This window comes from Castor canadensis, chromosome 15, assembly GCF_047511655.1.
Source record: "Castor canadensis chromosome 15, mCasCan1.hap1v2, whole genome shotgun sequence".
Lineage (NCBI taxonomy): Eukaryota > Metazoa > Chordata > Mammalia > Rodentia > Castoridae > Castor > Castor canadensis.
In genome coordinates this window covers 98,070,766-98,087,780 of record NC_133400.1, presented here as the reverse complement: position 1 = coordinate 98,087,780, position 17,015 = coordinate 98,070,766, and the positions used below count along the sequence as shown (strand labels likewise).

The 17,015-nt window shown below is 43.0% G+C and overlaps 1 protein-coding gene across 5 annotated transcripts in view; it reads right to left on the bottom strand.

Moving 5' to 3' along the window:
* Window positions 1-10,589, bottom strand: part of Ero1b (endoplasmic reticulum oxidoreductase 1 beta) — a 44,050-nt gene extending 33,461 nt beyond the window's left edge. For 4 of the 5 annotated variants that reach the window (XR_012442206.1, XM_074056824.1, XM_020157464.2 and 1 more), the window contains exons 1-2: window positions 10,281-10,589; window positions 3,817-3,936 (exon numbers count right to left, since the gene is read on the bottom strand). Coding sequence is in view for 4 of the 5 variants with exons in the window: in XM_074056824.1 (XP_073912925.1) it covers window positions 3,817-3,936; window positions 10,281-10,382 (222 nt within the window). In the remaining variant the exon portion in view is untranslated. Of the gene's footprint in view, window positions 1-3,376; window positions 3,580-3,816; window positions 3,937-7,946; window positions 10,217-10,280 lie in introns of those variants that run through there. The other variant, XM_074056825.1, reaches the window with a different exon arrangement.
* Between the last annotated feature and the right edge of the window lie 6,426 nt (window positions 10,590-17,015).

Sequence of the window (17,015 nt, the reverse complement as noted above, 5' to 3'; positions counted from 1 at the left end):
GACAGAATTAGAAGAGTCAAGGTGATGCTCGCTAAAATGAAAAGAATGTGAAAACACCTGAGAACTACAACATAGAAGAAAATGTTAAAAAAAAAAAGTATCAAACAAAAACCATACAGCAGAAGAATACAGTAACTGAACTCAAAAATTCAATAAAGGGGTTCAACAGCAGAAAAGGAGAAGAAAGGATTAACAGGTTGAGGAGTACAAAGAATGAAAGAGTGAGGACAACACCACCAAGCACAATAATACATTCATCAAAGTACCAGAAGAGAGAAGCAGAAAAAAATAAGCAGAGATAGAATGGCAGAAAACTTCCCAAATCTGGAGATGGGAACAGAAATCCAGATCAAGGAAGCTCAACAGATGTCTAATAGGGTGAATCCAAAAGGACTCACACAAAAACACAGTACAGCTGACATGTTCACTGCGGCTTCAATTCTCCTTTCCCAATCCTGATTCCCTAACTTCCTTCACCTTCTCTAAATCGTTGGTTCCAAGAGTAATCTCCAATTAGCCTCTTGCACACCAAACATGCCTGTCTGCTTCCCAGGAAACCTAAACTCATGACACCTTATCTGCCTCCATGAAGAAAAGAAACCCTCATGAGTGTTTTTTTTTTTAGGATCACATTTAATGCATACATTAACTTGGGGAGAATTAACATTTTTATGCTATAAAGGGTTTGTTTTTATTTGGGTAAGCCTACTTTTATGTCTGTCAGGAATGTTTTGAATTATTCTTCTTTAAACGCTTCACCTTTTTCACTGCTAGTGTAAATGGGGATTTCTTTTCCATTCTATTTAACTGGTTATTGCTTGCACTTATGAAGACACTGATAGTAAAATGAACACAATTGAGTCAAATTTTCTTATTCTTGTCACTTAAAAATGAAAGCCATCTCACTTATTCTTTTGAAATTTTTATACCTCTATGTTTTTCCTTGCTTGCACTGGATAATGCATCTGACAATAATGGAGATAGCAGATGTCCTTGTCTTGGCTTCTGACCTAAGTGAGAATTCCTCTATTATTTCCCCACAAGTAAGATGCTGGTTTTGCTGATGTTAGGATTGAAATCATCATGTTAAGGAAGTATCCACCATTCTTATTTTATTGATATTTTAAAAATCAGGAATGAGCTGAGCACTGGTGGCTCACAGCTGTAACCCCTCGCTACTTGAGAGGTTGAGATTGGAAGGTCATGGTTTGAGGCCAGCCCAGGCAAACAGTTTGTGAGAGCCCCATCTCCAAAATAATGAGAGCAATATGGACTGGAGGTATTGGTTCAAGTGGTAGAGTGCCTGCCTAGCAAGTGTGAAGTTCTGAATTCAAACCCTAGTACCACCCTCCCCCCACCACAAAAAATCGGGAGTATATGTTGAATTTTGTTGAAGATCTCAAAGAATCATCCTTTTACTCTGGGATAATGATACTGGTGATGATTTTTTTATAATGTTCTGGAAACATAGGCATAAGTTCCACTTCACTCTTCACTCAATCCATTGGAAAAGCTTGTTGATGTTACCTTTTTAAACAACCCTAATTTGATCATTTGATCATTTGCTACCTCTTCCAACTCTTAGAACCCTTTTCCAAATCTGTACTATCTTATCTGGACTACAGCAATAGCCTCCCATGTGGCTTTCTCTGTCCCATTTCATACCTTTATGTTTAATTTTGCACAAAAATCCCTTCAATCACTTCTTATCAGGTTTAGAATAAAATCCAACTTCTGCTGGGTGCCGCTGGCTCACACCTGTAATCCTAGCTGTTCAGGAGGCAGAGATCAAGAGGATCACTGTTTGAAGTCAGCCTGGGCAAACAGTTTTGGAGACCCTATCTCGAAAACACTCATCACAAAAAAAAAAAAAAAAAAGGGACTGGTGCAGTGGCTCAAGGTGTAGGCCCTGAGTTCAAACCCAAGTACCAAAAGAAAAAAGAAAGAAAACTCCAGCTTCTTTCTATGGTCAATAAAGTCCTATTTTTTTTTTTTTTGCAGCACTGAGATTTGAACTCAGGGCCTTGTGCTTGCTAGGCAGCAAGACCCTGCTTTCCTCCAGCAACATCAGCCTTCTTCCCACTCCTCAAACCCACTAAGCTTACCCTGTCAAGACCTTTAAATCACTGTTCTACCCCCTTCCCTGGAATGTTTTTCCCCTGATCTTGTGGGGCTTTCTCTTTCAGTTAGGTCTCTGCTCAAATGTCACATTAACATAAACTCTTTCCTGATCACCTTCATTAAAACAGGGCTATCTACCTCCTCCATCCCCTCACGGCCCTTACTCTCTGCCCTCACTTTGCTTTTTCTATGCGGCATTACCTTACAACCATCTGAAGTTATATTTTGTTGTTTACTTATTTATTGCTTATCTTCCTGATCAGAACAAAAACTTTGTCCTTCACTACTCTGTCCACAGTACCTAGACCAAAGGATGGTACAAAGTAATCACAAATATTTGGTGAATTAAGGAATGGAATGGATAGTACAAAAGAGAAGTTATAAATACCTGCCACAGGAACCAGCTGATACAGGTATCTCCTTGCTTGGTGAGCACATAAGAACCTGTGTTTAAATGAACCTCTTCGCTTAGCTTTCCTTTTTTGTGACTATCTATGTATGATATACCGTGAGTGGTTAAATTTCCTTTTTTTTTTTTATTTCATAGGTTGGTTGATAGAACAAGAAAAGGAGTAGTTTTCACCTACATACCCTAAACTTGGATTGGGTACCTTAACTGGATCAGAGCTCCACCCTCCTTTCGGGGAGGCATGAGTATGCTTTGGTTATATATGGAACAATTTCACTGCGCTGACGAGAACATTTTGAAACTGCACATATAAGAGAAAAGATAAGACTGGGTGTTAGAAAGCCAATGGCCACATTGTTATTTTTGCGTACCAAATTTAATTTTTCCTTCTGTAAAAGTTCCTAATTTCCTTTTAAGAAAAAAATGACTCATCTTATATTCCTGAATGGAATTGTCAACCAAGCTGTCCTTCCCTCTTTAGGCCATGGAGTCAAGACTCTAACTGGAACAATCAAGACTCCTCCAGAAATGTGACTCTTGTATAAAGTATTGAAAAATATGGGAAAATGGTTAATTTGGTACAAAACTGTAGTGGTGCCTTAAAGAGGATGGCCATTTGTGCCTGCTCTACTTTCAGCTTTTCTGAAGCACCCTTCTTCAGCTAATCTTTCAATTTTATAAATTACTCTGATCTTTTCTTAATCAAACATCCATTTTGTTGTTAGCCAACAAAAGTACCCTACCTAGGTACCTAAAAATGTGGATACTGCTAACAAAATTTTGACCTGAAGAGTAAATGAAATAGTCAGTCACTCATTCAAATCTTTGAGTGCTCTATTGACCAACCTTGCAGGAATGCAGAAATAGAGATGCAATCCAAAATGGAGGCATGAAGGGGTGAGGGGTATGGCAGATCCAGTAGAGAAGGGCTGGTCTCTGACAGAAGACCAGCTTCCTCCACTGCAGTAGATTGAGCTGCAGAAAACTGGCATATTTAACCATCTGCCAGCACAACCGAAACCTGGGGACTGTGTCCAGTAGGGCAGAACCTATGCGAAACAAGGTTAAAAAAGTAACTTCCTGGCATTTTCAGTTTCTGTAAAGGGAGGAATGTCTTTCTCAAAACTAAAACTGAAAGAGGAGGAGTTCTTCAAACTCAGATTCTCAGAGATGAACAAACTGGGCAAAATTTCACCATGCTGGTAACTTCAAATGACACAAAATTTACACCTGCAGACAGCTATATAAAAAACCCTTAGCATCAACTGAATTAAAAATTACCTTACCTTGTAATAACGGAAATAGTCTTGCTCTTGTAATTTTTTTATTTTGGGGAAGATTTTGTAAGTATTGAAGTTATCAATGCTGTCAATATCACACAAGCAATCGTCCAGAACTCCAGCCACCTAGAATTTACATATGCATAAATTTAAAAGTATGTAGATTACTGATGTTTTAGTCTTAACAAATCTATACTATTAAATAAGAAGTTCAAGTTAGGCAGTTATTTGCTAATAAGATAACAGTTAAGCAACTTACTTTTTGCTATGGTCACTGAAATTAAAGAATAAATTCAGATATACTCATTCTGAAATACTAAATATTCTTGATCAGTGCTCAGAATGAAGGATCTGACTCCTCCTTCTCCTGCCTGGACATATAAAATGTAAGCAGCCACTGTATGTTCAAGCACTATCTTCCCAGACAAACCTACAAGTCAGACTGGACTTCGTATAGTTGCTATAACAACTATATCTTTCTTTTAGGCTGTCAATTGTGGGATACTTAAGACAGGCACGGTGCTAAGAGCTACACTATGTCACTTAATTTACTCTTTAAAAATATCCTATAAATAAAGTATTGTTATCCTCATGCTACATGTAAGAAAATTAGTTTAGCAAGGTTAAAACAGATTTTCTACAGTAGAAATGGAACTTATTTCTAAGTCTATCAAGCTTTAAAATCCACACTTTTAGCCAACTCAATGTATCCATTAATTTGGGAAGACAGATTGGCATTTACAAAGTGAATTCATAGCCCCAAAATTTCATAAAATTCTTCAGGTTAAATTGAAAACGGGACTTGATCTGACATGCACAATTTGAATGAATCTTCTGGGAACAAGCTTTAGTGAAAAAAAGCCAATCCCAAGGTTATATTGGACACGATTTCATTCGCAGAACTTTTGACATGAAACTTTAGAACGGAGAGGATAATTGGTTGCCAGGGTTTAGGGATGGGGCAAGTGAGGAGCTGGAGTGGAATACGGTAGTATGGTTATAAAACATACCAACAGGACAGACCCTTGCAGTGAAGAAACTGCCCAGCATCCTCACTGTGGTGCTAGACACCCAAGCTACACTTGGAAACCCGGTCCAGAAGCAACACACACAGGAAGCAAGCAGAACGTGGGACACTAAGTCAGGGAACCCTGTCGGGGCAGTACTACACCGTATGTTCCCAAGACATTACCATGGGGCAACTGCACAGAGTGTGCAGCACTTCTCTGTGATTTCTTACAGCCACATACAGTGTCTGCTTACATTTTATGGGGCAGGGGTGGAGGCATGGCTTGAGTGGTTAAGCACCAAGCTTGAAGCCCTGAGGTCAAACCCTAGTACACACACTAAGTAAATAAAAACAAAAAACAAGGGATCGTTATCAAGAATCTTGCCCATGGAACTCTATGCTTTACCATCCCGCTCCCTGGATTCGTCACTAACTCCCGAGTCTCATTCCACTGGTCTCACTACTTAAAAGACTTCAAATTCTAACCTCCTAAACAATAGTTTTAAACAAATCAAAATACAATCCAAAGTACTTTGTAAGTTTTAAAAATATTTTATCTAGAATTAGTCTGTCTCATGATTTTTTTCTTAAACTGCTGACTTCTAGTTTGTGTCACTAACTTTTAGCCCAGGCTGGCCTCAAATCTTGATCCTCCTGAGTAGCCAGGATTACAGGCACGAGCCACTGTACCCAGCTGATTTTTCCTGCACTGGCGAGGAAGTATGATCATGTTATAAGATGTTTGTATTTTCTACTGTGTTAAATGTGGACGCATGGCTTGTTAATTTCCCTATGCGTTAGCTTCCCACACTGATCTTAGGGATTAGTACTGCTTCCCTACCTGTTATAGTCTCGGGAACCCCAATTAGATGCATAGATCTGCATGTCTCTCGAGTTCTCTTTAATATTAATTATCCTGTTGTCTGTCTGGAGTTTCTTCTGAATCATTTATTTGTATTTATCTTCCACTATTTATTTATTCATTCATTCATTCAGCATATTTACTGAGGCCTAACATAAGCTCTGTACTGTTCTACCCATGGGTACTACAGAATTAGAAGGGAAAACAGACAAACCTCTCTGCCATCAAGGAGCTAACCCTCTCATAGGAAAATAGGGGAAATGAATGAGCAAAGTATGAGTGACATGAAGAAATCTAGGGAATGGAAGGAAGGCTTGAAGAACTGGGGGGGGGGGAGCACTATGATTTTAAGTGGGGTAGATGCAAAAGACTCACAGGAATTTTGGCAAACCTTAGAGGGAAAGGAGCAAGGATGCAGCTATCTGGGGGGAAAGCATTAAAACTAGGAATGTAAAGTGCAAAGGCCCTGAGGCAAGAAGCCTACACATGTTTCTGAGAAATAAAAAGGACTATGAAAGCCAGGAGCCCCTGTGGCTCACTCCTGTAATCCTAGCTGCTCCAGAGGCAGAGATCAGGAGGATCTCAGTTCAAAGCTAGCTGGGGCAAATGGTATGCAAGACCCCACCTCGAAAAAAACCATCACAAAGAAGGGCTGGCAGAGTGGCTCAAGTGGTACAGTGCCTGCCTAACAAGCATGAGGTCTAGTTCAAGCTCAATACCACCAAAAAAAAAAAAAAAAAAAAAAGAAAGAAAAAAAAGACTACACAATGTGCCAAAAGGAGAGAACTAAACCGTTGTAAGATTTTAGCTTTTACTGAGTCTAATGTGCATTCCATACCAACCAATTCTCATCTCTCAGAGATGGACTGGGAACCCTACAATTCAGTTCTGATGCTAACTATCCAGAATTGGTGCAAACCCACAGCTTAAGAGTACAAGACTGCCCTCACTTCAGACACTCTTTTCACTGACTTGCTATAAATTGGAGGGTCACTGGACCCCTTTTTAAGGTTCAGTCACTTGGTAGAATGGCTAACAGAACTCAGAAAAAACACTTTGCCTTTACCAATAAACTATGAAGGACTGAGGAACCAAGCACAGGAGAAGTATAGGGCAGGGTTTGAGGGCTGGGCATGTACAAAGCTTCTGTGCCCTTTCTGCAGGTCACCCCACTTGCAAGTCCATGTGTTCACAGAGCAGAAGCTCAACATGTGCAGTTGTTTGAGACTTGAGTCATTTGGTCATCCTGAAGCTATACAGGCGCTTCGTCCTAAGTCATCTCATTAGTATAAACTCAAATGTGACTGAAAGGGGCCTGTTATGAATGACAAAAGGCACTATTATCACTTACAAAACTCCAAGCATTTGAAGAGCTCTGTGCCAGGAATCAGAAACAGAGACCAAAGATATTTTTGTCCTCTAAACCACACTGAGACAGGAAGCGATGGGGAGTTGTAAGCAAAGGGTGAGAAAAACATGGAGTACAGGAGAGGAAAGAATTTCTCTTTTATATTGTGTAGTCAGGGATGAGCACATTTTAGATGAAGAGACACCAGATAAAGTGACATTTTGGCAGAAACTAAGAAACAGAGTAAACCTCAGGAGTACATGAGAAGAGAGTGTGCTAGGTAGGGAAACAACTAGCACAAAGGCCTTGGGGCAAGAACACACTGGCCACGGCTGAGAAGCAACAGGTGGCCAGTCTGGCTGAAACATGTGTGTGAGAGGGAGAGATCTTGGGAAGAGCAGATTTGGAGGGAAAGACTTGTTTCTTAATGTCCCAGCCCAGCACTGACAGTACACAGCTAGTCAGGAAAAGATCAAAACACAACATGTGGAGTATTTCTATTGAATATATCTTTCGCACCAGAGTAAAGTAGAAAAATCACAAATTGTGTATTAAACCACCCTTATCTGATCCATGCCCTGTGTCCTTGTGGTTTTATGATTTTAAATTTATCTTTATTCTTTTCCTGCTGTTCATCTTCTTGGCACTTTATCTTTGAGAATTCTTTAGGCTTGAGTTGAAAATAAGTTTCTCTAGAGAGGATGGATTTGCTTTTTCTGGTGAGCTGAGGGATACAACCTGGGATTGCTATAAGTTAAATTTTCCCCTTGATGCTTATCCGAGCACAAGTGGCACAAAGTTGGCATAGGAACCTGTGTAAGGGCTGGCTCCTGGCTACAAATTCTCAAGAGTTTCCCCCCCTCCTCCAGCCAATTTCTTTACTTTCCTCTTATTTGTAGGATTCATTTCCCATTCACCTTTGCATCAAGGATGTAGCTGGAGTCCAGGCTTTATGGACTGGTCTCTGGCCAGATTCCTCTCCTGGAAGACACGGATATCACTTCTGGCCCACTCCACCCCATACAGCTGTTAAAGGAGAAGTTCAAAGTCTGTGGTTTGATACTAAGAGTCCCAAGACTCTGGCTTTCATTTGGTGGGGGGGGGGGGCTCTGTGTATTTCTTGATTTCATGCCACCTCAGGAAGGTATTGAGAAGGATTCAAATATATCTGACTGAAATTACTTTTTACTAGAAGATTCTTGTATCACTTGTATGCACCATGTCTTTAGTTCCTAGCGCTTCACCACACCACAAATCATATTTGCATTTCATTTATAAGAAAATGAAGCACAGGATATGCAAATGAACATCATTTCATGTGCTCAAAAATGTTTTCCTACTTTCATTTCAAGGAAAGCAAATTGCTTATTTCTTTAAAAGTGACTGATTTCTTGTGAATAGGGGTATTTTTCAAAAATTGTAACTCTTCCCTTCACATTTGCTGTTTTTCTACCAATTTAGTACATGCAAGAAGTGGAAGAACTCATTTACTTCTGCATTTTGATTTTCTGCTTTTCTACACAGAGAAGAAAATATACTGATACACTGCATAGAGCAGAAGGGGTCTGAATTAGGGCCCCAGTTTAGTGTCACTAAGTAATGTAAGCTCTCTGAACTTCAGTCACAACTGCCCCACTTCTGAGAGAAGTATCCAAAAAATGAGGTACTGTATAACTAAGCATGTTACAGGTTAAAATACTATCTAAAGTATTTTTAAAATATATAAAAAGTATACTGGAAGCAAAAAAATCCACATATCTACTTTCGAAGACTGTTTGGGACAAGGCTGCTATGAACATTCACAAATCTAATAATTGATTTGCCTGCAAGGAAATCAGAAGTACAGGTGCAAGTAAACACATTAATTATACATAATTAGTGGTAGATGAAGAAACCAAAGCGAAGCTTCTAGATTGATGATAAAGTCTACAATTAATATATGCCATGTAAAAAGAAAAATGAGAACTCTCATTTTAGAAAAATAGCTAAATGTAAATTCCACTCAAAAACACTCAACTAGTAACTAGAAAATAATTTTGCTGAAGGAAATTTGGAAAATTTACTTTTCCAAACTCTCATCTGTATGTATGCTCAGAATTCTACTATTTTGGCATTTTTCCAAGCGGGGTCCAAGAGGTAGTCCAAAGACTGTGCATTACTGTTACTTGCAAGGCTTGTTTGAAATGCTGATCCAGAAGGGGCTCCAGGTCCCTTCCATCAGTACATCTGGAAGAAGGGCAGAGTCTCCATTTTTAACATGCTCCCCGTACCAACAGTTTGTGGCTTCTATTTTTATCAAACCATTCACTTAAAAGCTATTCAAGCACGGGCACAGATGGAATATTCAGGCATCCTGGGATTTCGTGGTGGGCACCATAAAGCCGTGAGAAAAGTGTCTGAGTAAAGTCAGAAAAACATGTTTACACGGTTACACTCCTAGTTACTCTCAATTTTTTTCTTCGCAATGAGCATTAATTGCTTCAAAGAGCATCTCCCCTCATTATCAGGCCACCCGAGACACTTTTTCTTGCTTTTGGCTCTGAGCAATGCTGCCACTTTGCAGCAGGTGCAGATAAGACACAGCAGCACCTGGCAGCCTATTCAAATTCTAGGTTAGAAAAACGCAGCAGCAGCCTTGTTAGAGGGAAAAGGCTCTGGCCAGCTAGGGGCAGACACCCCCAAAAGACACCCCCAAACTCTAACGCCCGGAGCCAGACTCCACCTACGACTTCAGGCGGGACTCAGACCCCCCAGTCTCCACCCGGGGTCAGCCTGGCGATGTCACTTAGCAGACGTAGGACAGGTGGGTACCGAGCCAGGGGAAAGCCGAGGAGCCCCTAGCGCACAAGTTCAAGGAAGCTAAGTCTCGTCCCCCTCCCAATCCACTCCTCTTAGGCGGGGGCGTCTGCTAGGTGCCACCGAGCGACACCGACCCACGGTCTCCCCACGAGACAAGGGTGTCGCAGCCCAGCCGACGTTTGTCCCCATCCTGTCTCCCGCCACACTCCCAGCCACCGAAAACATCACAAGGATAAAAACGCGAAGAGCTCGGGCGACCGTCACCATCTTCCTCTTTCGATCGCCATTCCCCCAAGTGTCGCCGTCCCCGCGCATGCAGGGGTGCGCGGACGTTCCCCGCACTTGCCGGAGCGGTCTCTGCCGCTCCGCACCGGCACCCCGGCCTCTCGGCGCCACCGCCGCGGCCCTGCGGGCGTCGGGCAGGGGTGTCGGGCGGTCTCACTCGGGCTTACCTGGGCCTCGACGACGCTCGGGAGGAAGCTCAGGGTGACCAGCAGCTGCACTGCGGCCGCCGCCCCCTGCCCGGCACCGGCCCGGAGAACCCCTCGGTTCATGCTGACCTCCCCTACCGTGGCCGGCAGGGCCCCTCGGGGCCGGGGAACGGTCGGCGGCCCGGGCGACGACCCCAGGGGACAGTGCCCGGCGGCAGAGCGCCTCCAGGGGCAGAGGTCTGCTCGCCGGCCGGAGACCGTGGACGTTCTCCCGCGCCCGGCAGCCGCGACTGAGGCAGCAGCACCGCGCGCCCCCGCTTCATCCCGGGCGGCCCCGCCCCCAGCGTGCTCAGTCGGGGACACGCCCCCGGCGCGCGGCCTTCTGGGAGTTGTGGTCCCGGCGGCCCCTGCGGTCGGAAGGCGGAGTCTGCAGCCCAGCAAATGGCCAACTAGAGCCGCGGAGCTCGCTCCGCCTCCCCGGGGCCGGGCTCCACGGAGGCCAATGAGGTGGGACCACGCGGGCACCAAAACACCAGGGAACGGGCGGGTGGGCGGGGGAGTGGGGCGCCCTTTCTTGGGGTGGGCCGGCTGAGGCCACGCCCCTCTTCGGTTGCTCGGGGAAACGAGGCTGGTGGCCGCCGGGCGTCCGGCCCTGTGGCCGCCTCGTGTCCTCGCTCCCGGTCACCGCACGGCGGCCAGGAGCCGGGATCCGTCCAGGACTTAGTCACGTACGGACTGAAGCGGGCAGGACCTTTGTCCCAAGTGCATCCTTCACTACTCTGTAGCCTTCATAAGTCTCCTGACTCTTGTCCAGGTGACTTCAGCACCTCCTTCATTTGAGTGGCATCTCCTGCCCCGTCCCCCTCCACCCTACTGTGTTGATTGACACATGCAAATAGAATGACCCTTAAAGCTCGAGGACAAACTCAAAAGTATATAGGGAAAGACGGAGATGGGGATGAACGCACACAAAAACCTGGATCCCAAATCTAGCACATTCTGGTTGGTTATGTGGCCCTAACTCCCACCTCAAATACTGTTCTAGGATTGCTTTAGATGATGATTTAGGGTACTGCCTCGAACCTATGAAGTGCTCAATAATTGGTAACTACTATTTGCTGTAACAATATCCTTAATTTCTACAAAACTCCATCACCTGTTTCTGTAGGGTGTATTTGTCATTGCTGCTGTAATAAATTGCCACAAACTTAAGTCTCTGAAGAAGACAATGTGACTCAGGGAGGTAGGAAGTCCAAAATGGATCTTCAGGGCTGCCTTCCTTTTGGAGGCTCTTGGAGACCTTGTGTATCCTTGCCTTTTTCAGCTAGAGGCCACCTGCATTCCTTGGCTCATAACCTTGTGTTGACTATCACCTCTCCTTCATTCTCTGCCTCTGTTGTCACACGCCTTCCTTTTCTTGTTTTTTTTGTTTTGTTTTGGTTTTGGCCCAAACTCTACTGCTTCCCACATATAAACACTATGATTACATTGGAATCACACATGTCATCTCCCATCTCAAAAGCCTTAACTTGAGCACAGCTGCAAAGTCTCTTTTGTATACAGAGTAACATTCACAAGAGCCAGAGATTAGGACATTATGGGGGGGGGAGGGGATATTTATCAGCCTACCAAAGGGTGCTTTACCCTCTCAGAGCACTTTCACCGATGTCAGTTCCCCAGGACCTGCGACACAATCTACCTGGCCTAGTACAAAACGAAAATACAGGCCCCCAGTCAAAAAATGTGAAGTATTTCAAGACAGTGGCAGCAGAGTATTAAACCAAATGAAGGGTCCTGGTGACTATAAGGGTCGTGTGTCATGAAGCTGGCTCTGTCAGTCCTTTCATCTCTGCACACCTTTCTTTTCTGCCTCCAAGTCTGTTAAGATCTTCCCTTGGTTAAAAAGACTGGCTTCTTGGTTCTGCCAGCTACTTTTCCAGGAAGAGGAACTTCATTCCTCTGGCAAACCTGCACTTCCTCTCCACCCAGTCCCCACTTGCCCCAGACGAATGTGCTTTGGGCAAAAGAGATTTTATAGACTCCAGTGGACTTTTTTCAAGAATCCATGTTTGTGCTGTATATAATACATACTTTATGGGACAAAAACTTTTAAATGGATTATAAATTTTCCTACTTGAGAAATAGCAGGTCTTTAATGTCTCTCTGATACCAAGGGCAGAGTCCATGTGAGTAGTTCAGAGCCTTTCAAGGTATGTCATTTGGAACAACTCAACTGGAGGGGTCAGTTAATGGAAGGAAGAAAACAGAAAAGAACTCTGGTACAGGATCAGATGGCCTTGTTTTCAGCTCAGAAGCCTAATACACAACTTCTGGGGACAAATTTTTTTTTGGGGGGGTGGTTGTTTTGGTTTGGTGTAGTTTTGGGGTTTGTGTGTGTGTGTGTAATTGAAAATAGGTGTTTACCATAAGAAACAAATGTACCAAAATTAATTCACAGTGATATCTGTTGTGATCTGTCCTAGTGTTCACTGTTATGACTGGTGTCAGGGATCATTCCTTGGAGAACAGACTGCCCTTCTCTTTGTTCTCTCACCTGGACCCTCCCTTCACCTCGGCTCTCCCTAAAATCAACCACACTAAAATCAGCACTGGAGAGGTATTGGCCATGTGGTCTCCCCTGCTTCCTACGAAGGATGTTCAATTTGAGCTTTCCCATCTCTAAGGTTGTGGTTGGAAGTTAAAACATGGAGGATCTACCAATTCCCTTTGATAGGAAGCTACACACACACAAAGTCATCTCTAGCTAAGTTTTAAAATAACAAGGAGAAGAAGAATAGAAAATGGCAAGATGTGAGCTCACAGTGTGAGGGAGGTTTCACCACTCACACCCCTGGACAGACAAATCCATCAGGACACAATTCAAGGGCCCTGAGGAGTGGGAACTAATGGGCAGTTTTCACAGGAGGCTGTCACTCTACCCGTCATCTCCAAATACTTCTCATCATTGCCCCTCCTATCAAAATTGAAATTCACCCAAGGAGCAAGAACCTTGATTGGCAACCCCACGAGTCCAAGGAATGACAAGAGGTAATTGAACAAATGAACCTCGAGGCCACTGTCTTCTATCATCAAGGAGAACTGCTGGTCAGACAAAAGCAACAGATGCTCCTTCAGAAAGCCAGGCTTTTACTGAGAACTTCATTCAAGTTCAGTTTTCTTTACCTCAGCTTGCATTCGCACACTCATTACATTATCACAAATGTCCTGATTGTGGCACACCAAAAGGAACACGTCAGGACACTGCCCCGCCAGGAACAGCAATAAGAAATGTGATTTATGATTTTCTAACACCACCTGGGCTAGATGAACCTAGTTATCTGGAACTGAGGTACAGGAAAAACCCTACATTTTGTTTTTTACCAGAACAATTTATGAGCCTCTCAGATCTATTCATCTGAGAGGGATGATGACCAGCTTTGTCAATTAGTACAAATTCCTTATTGCAAACAGTGGTCATTTCTCATCGACTGAGCTGTAGATCATGGCGGGCGTTAACCTCGGGGAATACTCTTGAGAATAGAAGGTAGTTCCACTTGGGCCAGCCATGACTGCATTTTCTGGGATTCTCAGTGGAGCCAAACAGAACCAAGAATGGATGACTTGAGTGTGCTTCACCTTTGCAAATGGGTCGTGTCAAATCCACGTGAGTCAAGGCTAATCTTATCCATACTGGGACTGTAGTCACAGTCACTATGCACAAAACCAGATTTATAGCTTTTGCAGATTTTCTGTTTTCCTCTCAAACACAAGTGATTCTCCTCAGCTCTCATATGGTTTTATTTTTCTCCCCTCCCTCTCACTCCCTGTCCCCATTTTCTCTGAGAGGATGGCTGGTCATCTCATCCCTGCGGGCCAGAGCGAGTCACTGGAGACCCATTATGGCAAAAGATTTTAGGCCCCATCCTAAACTCCTGGATTCCATGGGTCAGATCTGGCCACATGCCCCAAAACACCAAATGAAGAGTAATGGCGAAGGGCAGGAAAGGACTTGAGAGAAGGAAAGGTACACATTTCACCCTGTCTCCCCAGCACAGACACACACCTGCTTTAGGCTTAAATAGGAGGAAGAACTGGGGAAAGGGAGAAAGGTGTGCATAATCTTTAGATGTCCCCATCATAGGTATGTTCCTGTGGCCACAGGTAGTGTGGTTGCTCATTGTCTCAGGGAGGTCAGGTGGGGCCTCATTACAACAAGAGTCATTGCTGCCTGGAAGGTGGTCTTTGTCTCCTGTCTAATCCTGCCTGTATTCCAAGATGATTGCAAAGTGACTACAGGACAAAACTACAAAATGGAAGACAGGATGCTTTGTTTATACTCTACTTCCAGTTCATCCATGGGCCCAAACAAGTAGTCAAAACTTTTTAGCAAAAGTGTCCTTTAACTACCTGCTACACCATGATAGCCCCACTAACACTGTTCATTCAGCTCTAACCTTCTGCTGCTCTGGAATTAGCCTTTCCTGTGGCTGTGCAAAGTTTTAGGGGATCCATCTTCTTGTACTATATTCTCTTTAGGTCTAATTCAACTACTGTGAACAGTAGTCAATAAATACTTGTTGATTGGCTGGTCAATCAACATACCTGATCTCAATTTATCTCAGAATATTTCTATCTCAGAGTCAATCCTGAATATTTCCTGAGGAGGGCTAGGAAATGGCTTTGTTGGAATGGAATATTCCTGTAGAATTCAGTAAAATGAAACTGGCGGTCCGTCCTTAAGGCAAGGGTTTACAGTTAACAGAGTATTTGAGGACCATCACAAAGGCTGAGGGACAAACCAACTCATCACAATGGTGGAGGCCAATTGCTAGAGATCATCACTTCAAGAGTTTCCCTCAAACACTGCTTGAAATATCTAAAGCTGATGGTTTCTGAATCAAAGGCTTAAAAATTATCATGAATAGATTGGTGTGATGTTTATGAAGCTTTATGAATTAGCAAAATTGCAGTAAGCATTTACACTTGCAAAATACCATCAAGCATATTATGTTTCTTTGATGACTTTCTGGCTTGGTTAACTTGTGACTTCTAATGAAGAAGGAAATCACTGAGGAATGGCTCTAAATAAAAGTCAAGGTAATGGGGTGGAAATTTAATAACACCAGTAATTTTCTCTCCCGATAGCAAAGCTGAATTGTGATGAATGAACCTGATAGCAATGGCAGTCTGTTGTATTTACACAACTGTGTTTGTAGACAATCCTGGTGTGTGAACCACCAACCATTTTGAGTCTTTTGAAATCTGGATTTCCATCTGTGATTTAGTTACAAGGGAGTTTCTGATAGTTTTCTGAGGGGATTTCTTCCTTTATTCTTTTGACAAGTAAGAAGGATTAAAATTAATTAAATCGAAGAAACTGGCCAGACTGTGGCTTTTTCTTATCATCATTGTACCTCAAGTAGTCCTTGTTTTTTTTAGATGTTTACTCAGCTGTGACACCCAAGTATTTTCACTTAATAGCATTAAAGCTGATCAACTCAACTCAGTTATATCTCTTACCATTTCTAAAGGCGTTTTTATAAGACGGTATGTGCAGTTTGGATAAGACCACCTTTTACGTAACAAGCATATTGTGATACTGTGATAAAAGGTAATATACAATTTGGTGGGGAAATCCAAATATTGGAAAAACCTAAATCATTATTCTGCCAGTTTCTGTCTCCTACCTGACTCCTGTAATGCAAAATCCTTCCTTTAGTCACAGACGTGTACCTGCACACCTGGAGAACGACTTCAACCCCCCCTCTCCTGCCCCGCCTGTTCCTCATGTAGAGTCTGGGGCTAGTCACGGGAAGAATGTGGCACAGGGTGAACATGAACAGAAGGACAAAGCCAAGGAGATGGGGACTGCAGGCAGGGACAGGCAGAAGCATCAAAGGCATCACAGGGTGAGAACGTGTTGGTACTGTCCGAGTTCTTCCCTCTGTCATTCTGTACCCCAAAGCCATGAAGAACCTCAAGAAGCTCCTTTCTCCAAATTTGGTTGATTTCCCCTGATTTTCACCACGTCTGTGACTGATTCTAGTCAGTTGCTTCAGCCTTGCCATGTACTATGGCTGCTTTTCCAGGGGTCACACCATAATCCCACTGCTGCCTACCTCCCTACCACCAAGGCTTCACTATTTATTCTGCTCTACCATAAAATCATACAGCTATTTTTTAGAAAATTCTACCTCTTTTCACGAGTCTGCCATTGCTGGCAGTTTATGAAGCAATCAGAAAAGAGGGAAATCTCCAATTATCTCCAAGCACTTGTAACTACCTGAGAGGGTATTCTTCCCAGGTTTTGGGTTCTGTTTTAAAGCTATCTTAAAATCTGATATTCCTTGTCTGTGGGGCTTTTTAAAGGGCATTCCTGGATTTATCAACGACTTTGATGTTTTGTTTTGTTTAAGCATGTAAACCAAAACCTCAGACTTACTAAAGTGACTCTTTACTGTACAAAATACCTCACTACAAAAGTCCTTATCAAATGCCTATATTTTGTATTTCTTAATCTCCCTGTAAAAATTTTTACTAAGTTATCCCAAAATGGCTCTAAGATTTTCAGTACCAAAACAAACATTTGAAAATCAGAAGGTCTGCTTAATACAAGCATATGTTTATATTGGAAAGCTTTTTGAAATCATTTTTTAAATGGCCCTTATTTTTTCACAGCCTTTATTTTTCACAGCAAAATTAATTGGAAAGTACAGAGAGTTCCCATGTCCACCCACCCACCCACCCACCCACACA